Source organism: Scleropages formosus, chromosome 7 (assembly GCF_900964775.1).
Source record: "Scleropages formosus chromosome 7, fSclFor1.1, whole genome shotgun sequence".
NCBI lineage: Eukaryota > Metazoa > Chordata > Actinopteri > Osteoglossiformes > Osteoglossidae > Scleropages > Scleropages formosus.
The window spans coordinates 23,424,704-23,438,912 of NC_041812.1; the positions used below are offsets into that span (position 1 = coordinate 23,424,704).

Genomic DNA, 14,209 nt, shown 5'->3' on the forward strand with positions numbered 1-14,209 from the left:
AGATTAATGATTGCAAAGGGACTGGAAACAGACCGGACCTACTAGGGGTGAAATCCACTGGAATTATAGGTCCTTCGTAAAAAAAAATGTATAGAGTATGTGGAGAAGCTTATTATTGCCTGTTTACGGCACGTTTGCTGAAACGCCGAGCTATACGTCAGAACAGAATTGACCTCATTGATTCATATTATTGTGTGAAATTAGTACAAATCCATCTGAAACGGGGGATTTCCTGTGTAACACTGTGATTCTGTAAACTGGTGTTCACTGCAGAGCGCAGCGGTCGCACCAACCAGTTAATACAAACCGGTCGGGTGTTTCTTTATAAACTAACAACAAAACAGACCGTTAGGGAGAGTTGTACAGCGCTGAATAACTATCTATATGATATTTCCTAATATCTTATCGCACAGTGGTGAAACGTTCAAAGGTCGGGGACTCGGGACAGGTTGTTAGGTTCAAGTTTAAACCAAACGGCATGATCATGTTGTATTTGCACAGAAACTGCGCGGTGCGCGAGACGCAGACGGGACTCTATACTAAAACAAAACAGAAGCGAAGTTCTTGAGGGTTTCCGGAGAAGGCGGAGATTTTGTACAGTAATTCTTCAAAACAGTTTGGGCAGAGTTTAAATTGAGACTCGTAATGTGCGAAAAGACAATGCAGTACGACTACGGCAGCAATAAAGAGGAACAGCCCTGCCCCACGAAAGCACGAGTCAATGGTAAGATTTTCATGGCACGTCTCTGCGCCAACACTGTACGAGAGTTAGCATTTACTCGTGTGAACACATACTTATGAATATATTTCATCAGTCGGCACGCAAAGTTTCACTCTTACAGCACATTTATTTCAGTGCTCTGAGCGATTCTGCTGTTTTTATCGAGTACTGTACCACACCGACATGTTACAGGGGGGTCCTCGACTTACGACGCGACGGGGTTCCGTTCCGACAACCTCTTATAAATGGTCTTCGTCGTGAGTCGCAAATCCCCTTAATAATCTGTATAATATGAACCATAAGGATATATAAACAAGAAACATACATGAAGGCAGCATTTTTCTAATGATTTGGTAGTGTTTTTGCATTCATTTCACACATTATTATTATTAAAACAATAAGTGGGCGCATATTTACAGGGTCACGGAGTTTATATTGTTTTAACTATTGTGACGTAAGTGAGTGATTGTTATTTAAGTAGTGAAAAAAAACATAAATACAACTTCCTGGCTAGCGGTGTGATTTCTCTCTGGCACTCTCAAGTTCCTCCACTCACACAGACACACACACACACGCCACGCGTGTTAGCGCTGTCGCCCCCTGGTGGCTGGGCCTTGTAAACGACATACAGGACGGAGTTCAAATTTCATGTTTTTTGTCATAGGTACAAGTACCGTGTACAAGTATCATGAAATTCTTTTCTTGAATGCTGCTCCACAGACTATGGACAGGGACAAAGACAATGACAGTGAGTAATGCAATAGCAATAACAAGAAATAACGGTAACAATAATAACAATAATACCAGTTGACAGCCAGAGAACTCAGAAAGAGAGAATGAGAAGGAGAATGCTTAAAGTGGCAGTGTAATTTACCAGTGTGCTTGGGAGGAGCAGTCCAACCCTAGTTACTAAAGGTGGCACATTGGTGAGTGTTATATACTCTTACAGCACTGGGGTAAAAGCTGTTCCTGTACCTAGCAGTGCGGGTTCGAATAGACCCGAGCCGTTTTGCAGATGGTAGGGAAGAGAAGAGCGCCCGTGCTGGGTGACTATGATCTTTCATGATGCGCATCGCCTTTCTGAGGCAGCGTGTGGTGTAGGTGTCCTCGACTGCTGGTAGCCGTGTGCCCATGATTCCCTGAGCCATTTTGACCACCCTCTGTAAGGCTTTCTTGTCCTGTATGGAGCAGCTGCCACCCCAGGATGTAATACACCCTGTGAGGACGGACTCCACGGCACACCTGTAGAAAGTGGTGAGGACTGTAGTGGACATCCTGGCTTTCTTCAGACACCTGAGGAAGTGGAGGTGTTGATGGGCCTTTTTGATGGTTGATGCTGTGTGCTCAGTCCATGTGAGTTTGGCAGTGAGGGTGAACCCTAGGAATCTGAAGCTGTTGACCCGCTCTACAACGTCCCCTCGTGTGTAGATGGGTGCATGAACCGTGTCCTGTTTCCTGAAGTCAGTCACCAGCTCCTTAGTTTTACTGACATTGAGAGACAGGTTGTTGTTCTGGCACCACTCTACCAGGAGACTCACCTCCTCTCTGTAGGCCGTCTCATCGTTGTTGGTGATCAGACCCACAAGTTACGTGTTCACGATGCACTGTTCTTTTCTTTATAACTTCTGAATCGTTCTTATTTCACTTTTTATTTTCTGCACACCAAAACACTCATGTCTCCGCTTGCTAACTGATGTGAAAAATAACTTGAATAGAATCACAAACAAAACGTTCTGTAAATAAAAGAACTCGTGTAAATAAAACGCAACAATCGCTGACAGACACATTGACAATACAGTGGATATAATGGCCGTTGTTAGGCGTTACAACCCAACGTGGGGAATAATATAATAAAGTTGATGACTTGGACATCTTATGTTGCATATGTCATAAGTGAAGGATTATCTGTTTTCATTCAGCTGACGCTTTGCCCGAAGCTGCTGACACTGATTTACTCTCTCTCACACACATACACCTTGTATATGGAGCTGTGTAATTCTTACTGTATCAGTTCAGGGTAAGTACCTCGATAAAGGGTACTACAGCAGGAGTTGCCATTCAAACCCACACCTTTGGAATCCATAGGCAGCAGCTGTAATCACTGCGCCACCAAAAACATCCCTGCTGCCCCTAAGTAGCATCCCTGTAAGAGCGGCTGGGCTGTTGCGCTTCTTTAAAATATAATGTCCGACAGTGGACAAAACTGTGGGACAGCTCAGGACATTTTGGGGTGATCTCTGGGCAAAAGTGCCCAAGTTTTATGTTTCAAGTTTATAATATGGTACCCTGCCTCACACCAGACATAGGGATAGGCTCCAGACCACTACGACCCCACATCAGACAAGCAGGTAATGAAGACTGAATTAATGAAATATAAAATAATATTTTTCTTCAGCTACCTTTATTTCTCTGTTCATGTTTTTAAAGATGGCAATCGATCCTCTTTGTTTGTGTGTGGTGACAGGGTGCATCCCCGAGTGGCTGAAAGGAACACTTGTGCGCATTGGGCCCGGCATGTTCACTGTTGGGGACACCGCTTACAACCACTGGTTCGATGGAATGGCCCTGATGCACAGCTTTGCCTTCAGAGGTGGTAAGGACAGAGCACTGCATAACTCACACAGAATGGAGGCCCTCATAATCATTGGGTTCCCTAAAACATTACAGCTAAATGGTAGATTCACTAACAAATAGATTGGTAAGCGGTACAAAAACATGCTTATTTGGTACAAAAACATATGTAAGCATGTTTTTGTACCGCTTACCAATTTATTTGTTGCCACTTGGAAGGTCTCAAAAAAAAACAACAATTATTTACATTCAGGTCTATAAGCCCTGTTATACTGCCTATAGCCCTGAAGGTTTAATTGAAATTAAAATCACAAAAACATATATACCAAAAGGTGTCAAAAACGTTTTTGAAGTCAGAATGAGCAGAATATAACTTTCATTTGGTCTCAGGGGATGTTATGTACAGAAGCCGATATCTGCGTGGAGACACTTATACTGCAAACATGGAGGCCAACAGAATAGTTGTGTCTGAGATGGGAACTATGGCGTACCCAGATCCAAGCAAAAACATCTTCTCTAAGTAAGTTCTTGGTGTTTGTGGTTAGAAGAATAGATCCTGAATTTTTGTATGACGTTTTTCTTACAGCATAGGTTGTACGAAATTGTGTCCCCTGTATTAAAAGGCAATTCCATCATACTGTAAAGAAGCCAGCCAGTGTAACCAGTTAAATGAACACTGTAACAGATTGTCATTTTACTACTAATTTGTTGTGTAAAAGATGCTTTTATCCAAAGCATTTTATAGTATTCGTTGTTCCCTTTACACTGCTAGGGAATAAGTAGTTATATATTTTCAGATCTGTGTACAGACTTATTTACATATACTTCTTCAACAATTCTAGGGCAATCACCTTTCTGTCCCACACCATCCCAGACTTCACAGACAACTGTGGGAACAATATCATTAGATATGGTGAGGACTATTATGCCACATCAGAAACCAACTACATACGTAAAATAGATCCAGAGACGCTGGAAACACAAGACAAGGTAACACAGTTTATATTTGCATTTCATTCATTCAGCAGACACTTTTCTCCTTGGCGACACATAACTCTGAGTAAACAAGTGCTTTTCAGAGCAGACAAAGAGCTTTAGATGTAGACACACGATTGGGGGAGGAATGAAAATATTACCAGAGAAGTTGTCCTCGTTTCATCATGCTCAGATTTGTTCTGGTGATCAGCTCTTTCATCCTAGGTGGACTACCAGAAATACCTAGCAGTAAATTTGGTGACATCACACCCACATTATGACAAGGAAGGAAACAGCTACAACATTGGGACCAAAATAGCAGAGAAGGGCAAGACAAAATATACTATATTCAAAGTTCCACCCATTGCAAAGGGTAAGATAACGCTGAGTCTGATTGTTAATTAATGCTGGAAGATGTAAATGACTGCATCGTTTTTACTGGTGGTTCAGCAGTGAGTTAAAGGCTAAAGAGAAAATGTGGAAGAACAGCAGTGATATAAAAATGAGACCAAACTCCATGTCTCTTTGCAGATGTCCCCAAGGGCACGCCTGCCCTGAAGAACCTGGAGGTGTTGTGTTCAGTGCCCTGCCGCTCACTCCTGACCCCCAGCTATTACCACAGCTTCGGTATGACGGACAACTACATCATCTTTATTGAACAGCCTTTAAAACTGGACATCCTGAAGATGGCCACCGCATACATGAGGCACACAAACTGGGCGAGCTGTCTTAAGTACAACCCTGAAGATGATGTAAATTACCCTTTCATTTACATATTTTACCTTTTCCGTGTAAAAGTCATTCTTGATATTGATAAAATTGGACGATTTTTAAAGCTGTTTTAAAAACAAGTATTTTCAATAGATCATGGTCCTCATGTTCCATGATATTTCTGTAAATGCATGTTTTATTCATTGCACCTTTACTGCTGTTTTACTTTCACACCTGTGTCTTTTGCCTGCTTGCACTTCAGACCCTGATTCACCTGATAGACAGAAAGACCCAAAAGCCAGTGGAGACAAGATACTACACAGATGCCATGGTGGTCTACCATCACGTTAATGCGTTTGAGGAGGATGGCCACATCGTGTTTGATATCATTGCATATGACGACAACAGCCTGTATGACTTGTTCTACCTGAACAGCCTTCGACAGGAAATAAATGAGTCTGGCTCTTCAAAAAAATCCATTCCCATACCAAAATACAAGAGATTTGTCCTTCCATTGCAGATTGACAAGGTATTTTAATACCTACATTACAGAACTCAAAGCAAAAAAAAAATCATTACTACCCAGTGTAATAAATGGCATAAAGTACAAAAACATAAATGTAATTTTCAGAAGAAATCCTATTATATATTCAGTGCCTTCCAGCATTATTGGGCACCCTTGGTAAAGATGAGCAAAAAATGCTACATAAAATTAATTTAATTATTTAGGGAATTTGTTCTATGCCAAGCAACATGTATTTAGTTATTTCTTAATTTAGCAGCTTTTCTTGATAATGACATACAATGTTAACCTACTTACAATTATTTGTCCATTTATAGAGCTTTGTAATTTTTCCTATATCAGTCAGTATAAGTACCTTGATCAAGGGTAATACAGCAGAAGGTGGGGTTCAAACCTAGGTCTTTAGAGTGCAAGGCAACAGCTGTAATCACTATGCAATCACAAAACTATATTCTTTTATTGTGATAGCATTTATCAGAAGAAAAAAATTAACACATTTTTATTCTGAGAGAGATGCATGTCACAATTATTGCCATCCTTGCCTCTGGTACTTTGTTCATGCTTCTTCTGCCAAGATAACAGCTCTGAGTTGTTCCATATAATGCTGTATAAAGTGGGAGAACACTTAACAAGAGATCTGAGACATTATTCTATACAGAATCTCACCAGATCCTTCGGAGCCCTTGGTCCTTAGATTTGGACCCTCATCTTCAGCTCATCCCACAGGTTCTCAGTGGGGTTCACCACAGAGAGCTGGGATGGCCACTGGGAAAGGTTGATACTGTTGTCAGTGAATCATTTTTGTGTGGACTTGGATGTGTGCTCTGAGTCATGTACTTGCTGGAAGATCCAGCCATGACCCAGTTATAGCTTCCTGGTTGAGGCATCTGAATTCTGACCTAAAATTTTGTGGCATTTAATGGAGTCCATGATGCTGTGTACCCTAGCAAGGTTCCCAGGGCCTCTGAAGCAAAAAGAGCTCCATAAAATCATGAATCTACCACTATACTTTAAAGCAGCAATTAGACTCTTTTCTGTATGAAAACTCCATTTTTGTCTATTACAAGCGTAGAACCTTGTTCCAGTCAAAATTTCAGTGAAATTTAGCAAAGTCAAGGCACTTAGATTTATGGTGTATATATTTTTTTCTTTTGAAGGCTTCAGTTGGAGAAGATCTGGTTAAATTAAAGTATACAACAGCCACTGCTGTGAAGGAAAAAGAAAAGCTGCTTCTCTGCCAACCAGAAATTCTCTGTGAAGGTATGGACAGAATATGTTCATATGGAAAATATCATGAGCTACAGTATCATAGCTTATATGATAGCTCAACACTTATTATAACATGGGACGAGTACAGATGAGAATATGACATACTTTACTGTTGATAACCTCTAGATCCCATGCAAAATTTGAAGTGCTTCAGAAACCAGAAGAGGCATGTTTACATGTTAGACTATAAAGCTGCATGAGTACTACTAATTTACAGTTTAGGCTGATACCCTCTACCATGCATTTCTTATGTTTTGCTGTTTTAAACTTTAAATCTGTCCAGGACTGGACCTTCCCAGAATTAACTACAACTTCAATGGCAAGAAACAAAAATATGTCTATTTGACTTGCTCTGAGAAGCCACCAGTACCTACCAAGGTTGAATGAATTACATCTTTTCAATTCATACCTCACCTGTAGTCACTCAATACTGGAACCTGTAAAATTATTGCTTAAACCATATTTTTCTGTTTCATTTTGTCTATATAGGTCACAAAATTTGACACTGAAACAAAGAAGATGGTACACTGGGAAGAACAGGGATGCTGGCCTAGTGAACCAGTCTTTGTTGCCAATCCTAATGCAACAGAGGAAGATGATGGTCAGCTAATTTACACATACAGGCATATTATAACATTCTTTCAACTTTCAATTCCGGTGTGTTCTCCAGAAAACAGCTGGAGATGAGATAATCTGACTTTGCTGTTTTTGAACTTTTGTGTAAAAATAGTATTTTCTCTATATTTTTTAATCTATGCATAGAGTCCTGTGGTTAATTGCTATCTTTAACAATGTTTCTTTGTTTTCAGGTGTGGTTTTAGCAACAGTCATCAGTATGGATTCACAGAAGTCGGACTTCCTGCTAGTGCTGGAGGCAAAAACGTTTACGGAGATTGCACGAGCTTCTGTTAATGCACAGCTTCACATGGACATGCATGGATATTTCATCTTTCAAGACAGAGTACAAGTTTGAAGCTTACAATGGATGTAAATCTGCAGTCATAAGAAAATCATACTTTACATCCTGATGAAAGCTGATTTTATTATATGCATCTTCAGAAACACATCCTTTAAAAAGACTAATCTAACCACACTGCAATGTGTAGTATGTGGAGAAATGTTTACAACATAAAATTCGTTAGAATGCAAGTATTTGCTGATGATTACTGCATTTATTAGAGATTTTTGCCATTTGGTAATGAAGGTGTGCACCAATTTTGTATTTTACAACACAGTTCAATCTGTTATTAATTAGTTATTAATACTAAATAACTATCAAAATTGTATGAAAACTAATTGATGTCTGCATCCATCTTTAATGTATTTTAAAGTAGAGAAACAAATGTACAGTGTAGCACATTTACGAGGTAAAAAGTGAACAAAGAAATTCATAATATTTATGCTTGAAGTTATATGGTGTTATCACCATTTTTAAGTATAAATATTGAGCTAATTGTTGAGTACCTTAATAAAATCATAGATACCTAGTACAGAGTTGCTCTTTCACCAAAGTTACTACAAGTTCCTCTTCCCGCCATCGACTCCACATACAAAAACCGCTGCATCCACAAGGTCACCAGCATTGTGGACGTCCCCTCTCACCCCTCTCATAGACTCTTCGCCCTGTTGCCGTCTGACAGGAGGTACACGAGCATCCATGCCACCACCGGCAGACTCCGCAAGTTTGTTTCCTGAGGCAGTCAGTCTACTCAGCACCCAGCTGCCTCCCAATACTCACCTGGCACAGTCAAACAGTGAACTCGGCACTACACTACACCACAACTGCCTCCAGCTCACAGCCATACCCACGTCCTGTCCTGTGTATTTATTTATTGTCTTGTGCTATGTTCGGTGTTGCACTATGGTCTCCGAAGAATGACAATAAAAACAACTGGAACAAGTTAAAATGGTATTATGATTCATGTTGGGGGGTGCGGTGGCGCAGTGGGTTGGACCTCGGTCCTGCTGTCCGGTGGGTCTGGGGTTCGAGTCCCGCTTGGGGTGCCTTGCGATGGACTGGCGTCCCGTCCTGGGTGTGTCCCCTCCCCCTCTGGCCTTACGCCCTGTGTTACCGGGTAGGCTCCGGTTCCCCGTGACCCCGCTCGGGACAAGTGGTTCTGAAAATGTGTGATTCATGTTGGGTCAGAGCATATTTTAAAATTAATTTTAGATAAAAAATAAAAACTTTAAACATTCCCCATATCCTCAGTGTTGATTTTTCATCAAAGGTTAAGGGGCCCAGAGATGTTGCAAGGCCAGCTGAGCATACTTGACCCAATGGGGCCCTGTGGGGAGAGGTGCAGAGATACTGTTTTCCATCCATCCATCCATCCATCTTCCTCCGCTTTTATCCGGGGCCGGGTCGCGGGGGCAGCAGTCCGAGCAGAGTACTCCAGACCTCCCTCTCCCCGCACACCTCCTCCAGTTCCTCTGGGGGAACCCCAAGGCGTTCCCAGGCCAGCCGGGAGACATAGTCTCTCCAACGTGTCCTGGGTCTGCCCCGAGGCCTCCTCCCAGTGGGACAAGCCCGGAGCACCTCCCCAGGGAGGCGGATACTGTTTTCTCTATATGAATATAAATTGTTTTGTTTTTAATACAACGGAATAGTATATCTTACTGATACATAACTTGAAATAATCTGAAATTCAGGGGTCTCACCAAATCGTCCAAATTGGGCCCCGCAGTCACTAAGGCAGGCTCCAAAAACACTGAGCACTGACCTGATTTTGAAATGGTACAAAGGTGGAGGTGGTGTCAGTATTACATACTTTTCAAACAAACTTTGGGATATTTATGGGCAGGATGATGAGCAGAATTAACTCCAGCAGAACCTACACCTTCAAATCACCAGAGGCGGGTTTCAGTGCCTGTCATGAGGAAAAAAAAATTGCATGCTTTTCATTCCAACCAATTTACCTGTACAATATGAATAATGCTGTGCTGGTAAAAGAGCAGGAACTGTCTGTTTTAATAAAACCACACAACAACAGGACATTGTCATAAAATTGCTGTTTTCAATGATGTAACTCACGACGTACCTAGCGATTCCACTTACTAAGAGATCATTACCATGACTATCGAAACAATAATAATAGCAGCATGCTGTGTTTTGGGAGATTGTATTTCAACAACAACTTCAAAAATAATTTTAGAGTAGACCATGGCATGGTGGGGAAGCCGGAAGGCAGTAGTAGTTTAGTTAGAGCTACACCGCCTACGCCTTGCGTACTCTGAATTGCTCCAGTGAAATTAGCTGTATAAATTGAATTGGCAAATAACTGTAAGTAATTTATTTAACACTGTAGTGTAAGTCGTTTTACGGGGAAAGTGTCGCCTAAATGTAACACCCGTGGCTGTGTTGTTTCTCTCTGTCACACAGTGTGGCCTGGCGGTCCGGCTTGTCAACTCAAACAAAACACAAAGTCCAGTAACACTTATTAATATTTAACAAACATCTACATCGACGGAATGCAATTCTTCCTCCCTATCCGAAGACACCGTAAGTCAAGATACAAAAGCTGCGAATTAACCGACGAACCACACGCACGTTCCACAGAAACCCAGAGTTACTCGTTCTACCGTTTTTGCGACGCGACGAAGAAATGACATCGTCTCTTGTTTATGACGTCACATCCGGTGCAGTTCACCTGACCCGTAGCTTGGGTGTGTGGAGCAGCATGAGGCGTCCGGGGAAACTGGGCATCTGGAGCTCAGAAAGCTTGACAGACATTTAATTTGCTCTGACCATCTACAACCTAAACATCTTTCGTATTTGTTTTTGCGTTGTTGGATAGTGGCTTTTCTGAGTGTCTGCTCTTTTACGTAGCTGAGCAAGGTGAGTATATATTCTGCTAGTACTAGTACTGGCGTATTTGTGTTTATTTATGATCTACACAGGTGTGTAATTTTACTGTAGAAGTTGCGTTAAGTGCCTTACTGAAGGGCGCTATATATGTCAAGGAGGAGTGGTACTCGACCCAACAATTTCTGGTTATAGTTCCTCTCTTTTAAGTTAATAACCACTCCAACTAGCGGTGGCTTTCCCGTGCTGCATTTCTAGATTATTCTCTTGTCTTGTGTAAAATCAGATGTCGTTCAGAAATCAGGATGGCAAAAAACACTTCAACAATTGTGTTGTGAAAAACATTACCCAGCTGCATGGGTTTCTAATTGTAAGTTGCTTAGTGCTGTAATGTAATGTAAAAGGAATTAATTTCCATCACCACATACTCAGATCTGGTGGTCTTTTTTCTCAGGATGGATGCTAGAGAAACAGAAAGGATCAAAGCCCATATCAAAAAGTATGATACCGGATTTACAGTTTATGTACCTGCACTGACAAAGGCGTCCGTTTTGATCCCATTGCTTATGAAGAATAGAGAAATTCATGTTCTGATGACACTTCGATCATTAAAGGCAAGTCATCAATACATAGTATGGTGTTAGACACTTTCATTGTTCACATCTAGTATTAACTGATTTTCTAAAGTTATGGTTACTAAAGAAATAGTATAACCTCGGTGGAATTCTGTTTGCTTCTGTAATATTTGTACTTTCAACAAAATTAGAAAATACTTGATAATATTACTCAGAAGAAAACTTATTTATGCATCACTACTATATGTCTCATCACTATCTCATCAATCTTTATATTTCATGCTTTGTATGTAAATGAGAAGGATAGGATAATACTTTATTAATACTTGCAAGGAAATTCACAAATGTTTTCGTTTCAGGAATAATATGTGCGGAATAGTGTTTTTTCACCTCCATTTGACAGTTTCTGGACCAGTTATGGTTGCTCTGCTGGAGGGCTTTCTTTTTCAGTAGGTGTTTTCCACCTCATTTGTTTTGGATTTTATTTCAGCTTAGAAGTGGCGCGGGAGAGGTGTGCTTTCCAGGTGGGAAGTATGACCCACAGGACCGTGATGAGATAGCCACAGCTCTCAGGGAGGCCGAGGAAGAGATTGGTCTTCCCCCAGATAAGGTGGAGGTCATAGGAAAGCTTCTACCGATACTGAATAAGGTACTTCTTCAGTCTCAAACGTACAGTCCATTCTCAGTCTTTCTTGGATTTCTTTTATATTACCCAGAAACTGAGAGCTTAAATATTCACGGTTGTTCATTGTTTGCTGACTTTCCCTGCAATTGGGGATAACATGAAAGAATCCTTGTACATATTGCAGACCTACACATAGCAGTAGCATTGTAGTTTCTGAGGAGCAGTGTGTAATGTATGCCCAAAAGGATTAAACTATATTTCAAGATGTTCTGTTGTTTGTTTGAGGAATTAGCCTACATTACACTCACTGCACTCTCCAACGTGTGTTCTCTCCCTCTGAAGAACGGCCTGTTGATCACTCCAGTGGTGGGTCTCATTGATGGCACCTTTGAAGCTAACCCAAACCCAGAAGAAGTGAGTGGTGTATTCACAGTGCCGCTGGATTATTTCCTTTCCCAGACCAACCATTCCTTTTTTAAGGCATCTTATTTGCCATTCAGAGTTCACAGTTTCTGGTACTTGGATGCTGCTTCGAACAATGAGTACCACATATGGGGCCTAACTGCTCTGCTGGCCATAACTGTTGCAGTTCTGGTCTACAGGAGAAAGCCAATGTTTGAGGTAGATTTTGACCCTGAAGACCCCCTGTCTTACTTTCAGCACAATTTCCAACTGGGGTTGAGTAAACTGTAATTTCTTGCCTGATGTTTTTTTTTTTCTGGTTATATATTTAACAGTTTAAAATTGCCGTAAACTTAATTATGAAAGGTTCTTCAACATAAAGTAACAGAAATTGCACTTTGTGATTTTGATATTTTCCCCCGAGTTAAAATTTCTGATGCAACTGATATGATTTTCCATCATGAGAGGAAAATATTTACAGTTTAAATAATAATTGAACCTTTTTTACTTGATTGGTTCCTTTGTCTTCTTTAGAAATGATTTGTGCACCTTAATTTTTCACTGGTACCATGGATTTTGGCTGTTACCATTAAATGGTTCATTCAGACATATGGTGTAGCATTTAATAATAAGTATGATGGGATGCAAAGGTTTATGTTTCTGTGTGATAGGAAATTATTGTTTATATTTAATCTTCTGTTACTACTGGGATGTAAAGAACACACAGGTGACATGAAGAGGAATTTTGAAAGCTTCTAATTATACATGATGTTTATGGAATTATAATTGAATTCAGTTATGGTTGTGGGATTATTTTTTGTGGGATTATTGTACTATTTTAGGATGTTCCTTTAGGTGGCGCTAAAACACCGCCAGTGCAATGTTACAAATTTAAATGTAAATTTGCTGTTATCGGATAAATTATGTACCTTTCGGATAAATATGTGCATCTGTTAAAAACTTTAATTTCATTAACGCATTAAATATGAGAACATGTAAATTGTGAACTTATAACAATATTTTTTTACAATAATAAACCTCTTCAGCACTTATGCAAAACTTTCGCCTTATTGAGTACCACAATTATTCAGTGCTTCAGTGTAAACAGGTGATATATTTGTGAACCTTTATTTCTACACATTTCACTACGTGGTAGGAAAGATATTTTTCCTAAATGAACCACTGCACGCATATGTAGACCTTAGTATACTATATACTCATTTAGCTGACACTCCCTTCAAAGTAACTTACAAATGTGTTAAGATACCCGCTATTAATAATTATTATATACCACTAACTTAGTAGTGACTAAGTAATTTTACTGGAACAATTAGGGTAAGTACCTTGCTCAAGGTACTACAGGCAGCCGGAGTTGGGATTCAAACCTGCAAACTCCAGGTCCAAAGGCAGCAGATGCAATCACTAAAGGTTTCGTAATTTAAGTGTCACGAACAGTAACAATGCGAAGCCTTCCTGTACATCTTGTGCACTTGAAAAAAGCTGAATCAAACATATATTGGGGGGTGGACAGAAGCATACGCATAATAATGCAGGCTGTTAACGTTTCTGCGTGATGATTCAGCCAGGATGGATTCTGAACACACAGTGACAGTGAGTGAAGGTTCTCGTGGCCATTTCGTGTTTCAGCGCGTCTGTGCTGCAGTGGGCTCTTCTGTCTAAAGACCTCGCCCCACTTCAGCGAAGTATTTCCATCATTTCTGGCAAAGAAGACATTTTCAAACTAGTCAACTTTATTCTCATCACACCTAGGCGCACGTGCAGGGGGACTTTCCGCTTGTGACAACGCTGCGGCTTTTACACGGCGTTTGAATTCCGTCACTTTTTAATTTTTGGCTTTTTGCGCTGTGAGCGAAGCACAGCCTTATTTATTAAATGCGTGGACCCGGTTAAGGCCGTTATTCGAGGGACGCCTCTTTGAGTCTTTCCTCCTCAGCACTGTGGTGGCGGTGGGGACGCGCACGAGACACGCCGGAGCTTCCAAGCGCCGTCAGAGCGCCGCGAGCTGCACTGTCTG

The 14,209-nt window shown here is 40.8% G+C and overlaps 2 protein-coding genes across 2 annotated transcripts; both read left to right on the top strand.

Moving 5' to 3' along the window:
• The first annotated feature begins 224 nt into the window (after window positions 1–224).
• bco1 (beta-carotene oxygenase 1) lies at window positions 225–7,977 on the top strand. The gene is made up of 11 exons (XM_018738867.1): window positions 225–724; window positions 3,186–3,314; window positions 3,683–3,812; window positions 4,135–4,282; window positions 4,493–4,640; window positions 4,799–5,019; window positions 5,241–5,507; window positions 6,659–6,761; window positions 7,054–7,148; window positions 7,260–7,371; window positions 7,580–7,977. The coding sequence occupies exons 1-11, from the start codon at window positions 646–648 to the stop codon at window positions 7,741–7,743; spliced, it is 1,596 nt and encodes a 531-aa protein (XP_018594383.1). The 5' UTR covers window positions 225–645; the 3' UTR covers window positions 7,744–7,977.
• A 2,446-nt stretch (window positions 7,978–10,423) lies between these two features.
• On the top strand, window positions 10,424–12,604 carry nudt7 (nudix (nucleoside diphosphate linked moiety X)-type motif 7). The gene is made up of 4 exons (XM_018738793.2): window positions 10,424–10,605; window positions 11,027–11,186; window positions 11,638–11,796; window positions 12,115–12,604. Exons 2-4 carry the CDS (start codon window positions 11,028–11,030, stop codon window positions 12,463–12,465), a joined length of 669 nt encoding a protein of 222 aa, XP_018594309.1. The 5' UTR covers window positions 10,424–10,605; window position 11,027; the 3' UTR covers window positions 12,466–12,604.
• Window positions 12,605–14,209: the final 1,605 nt, after the last annotated feature.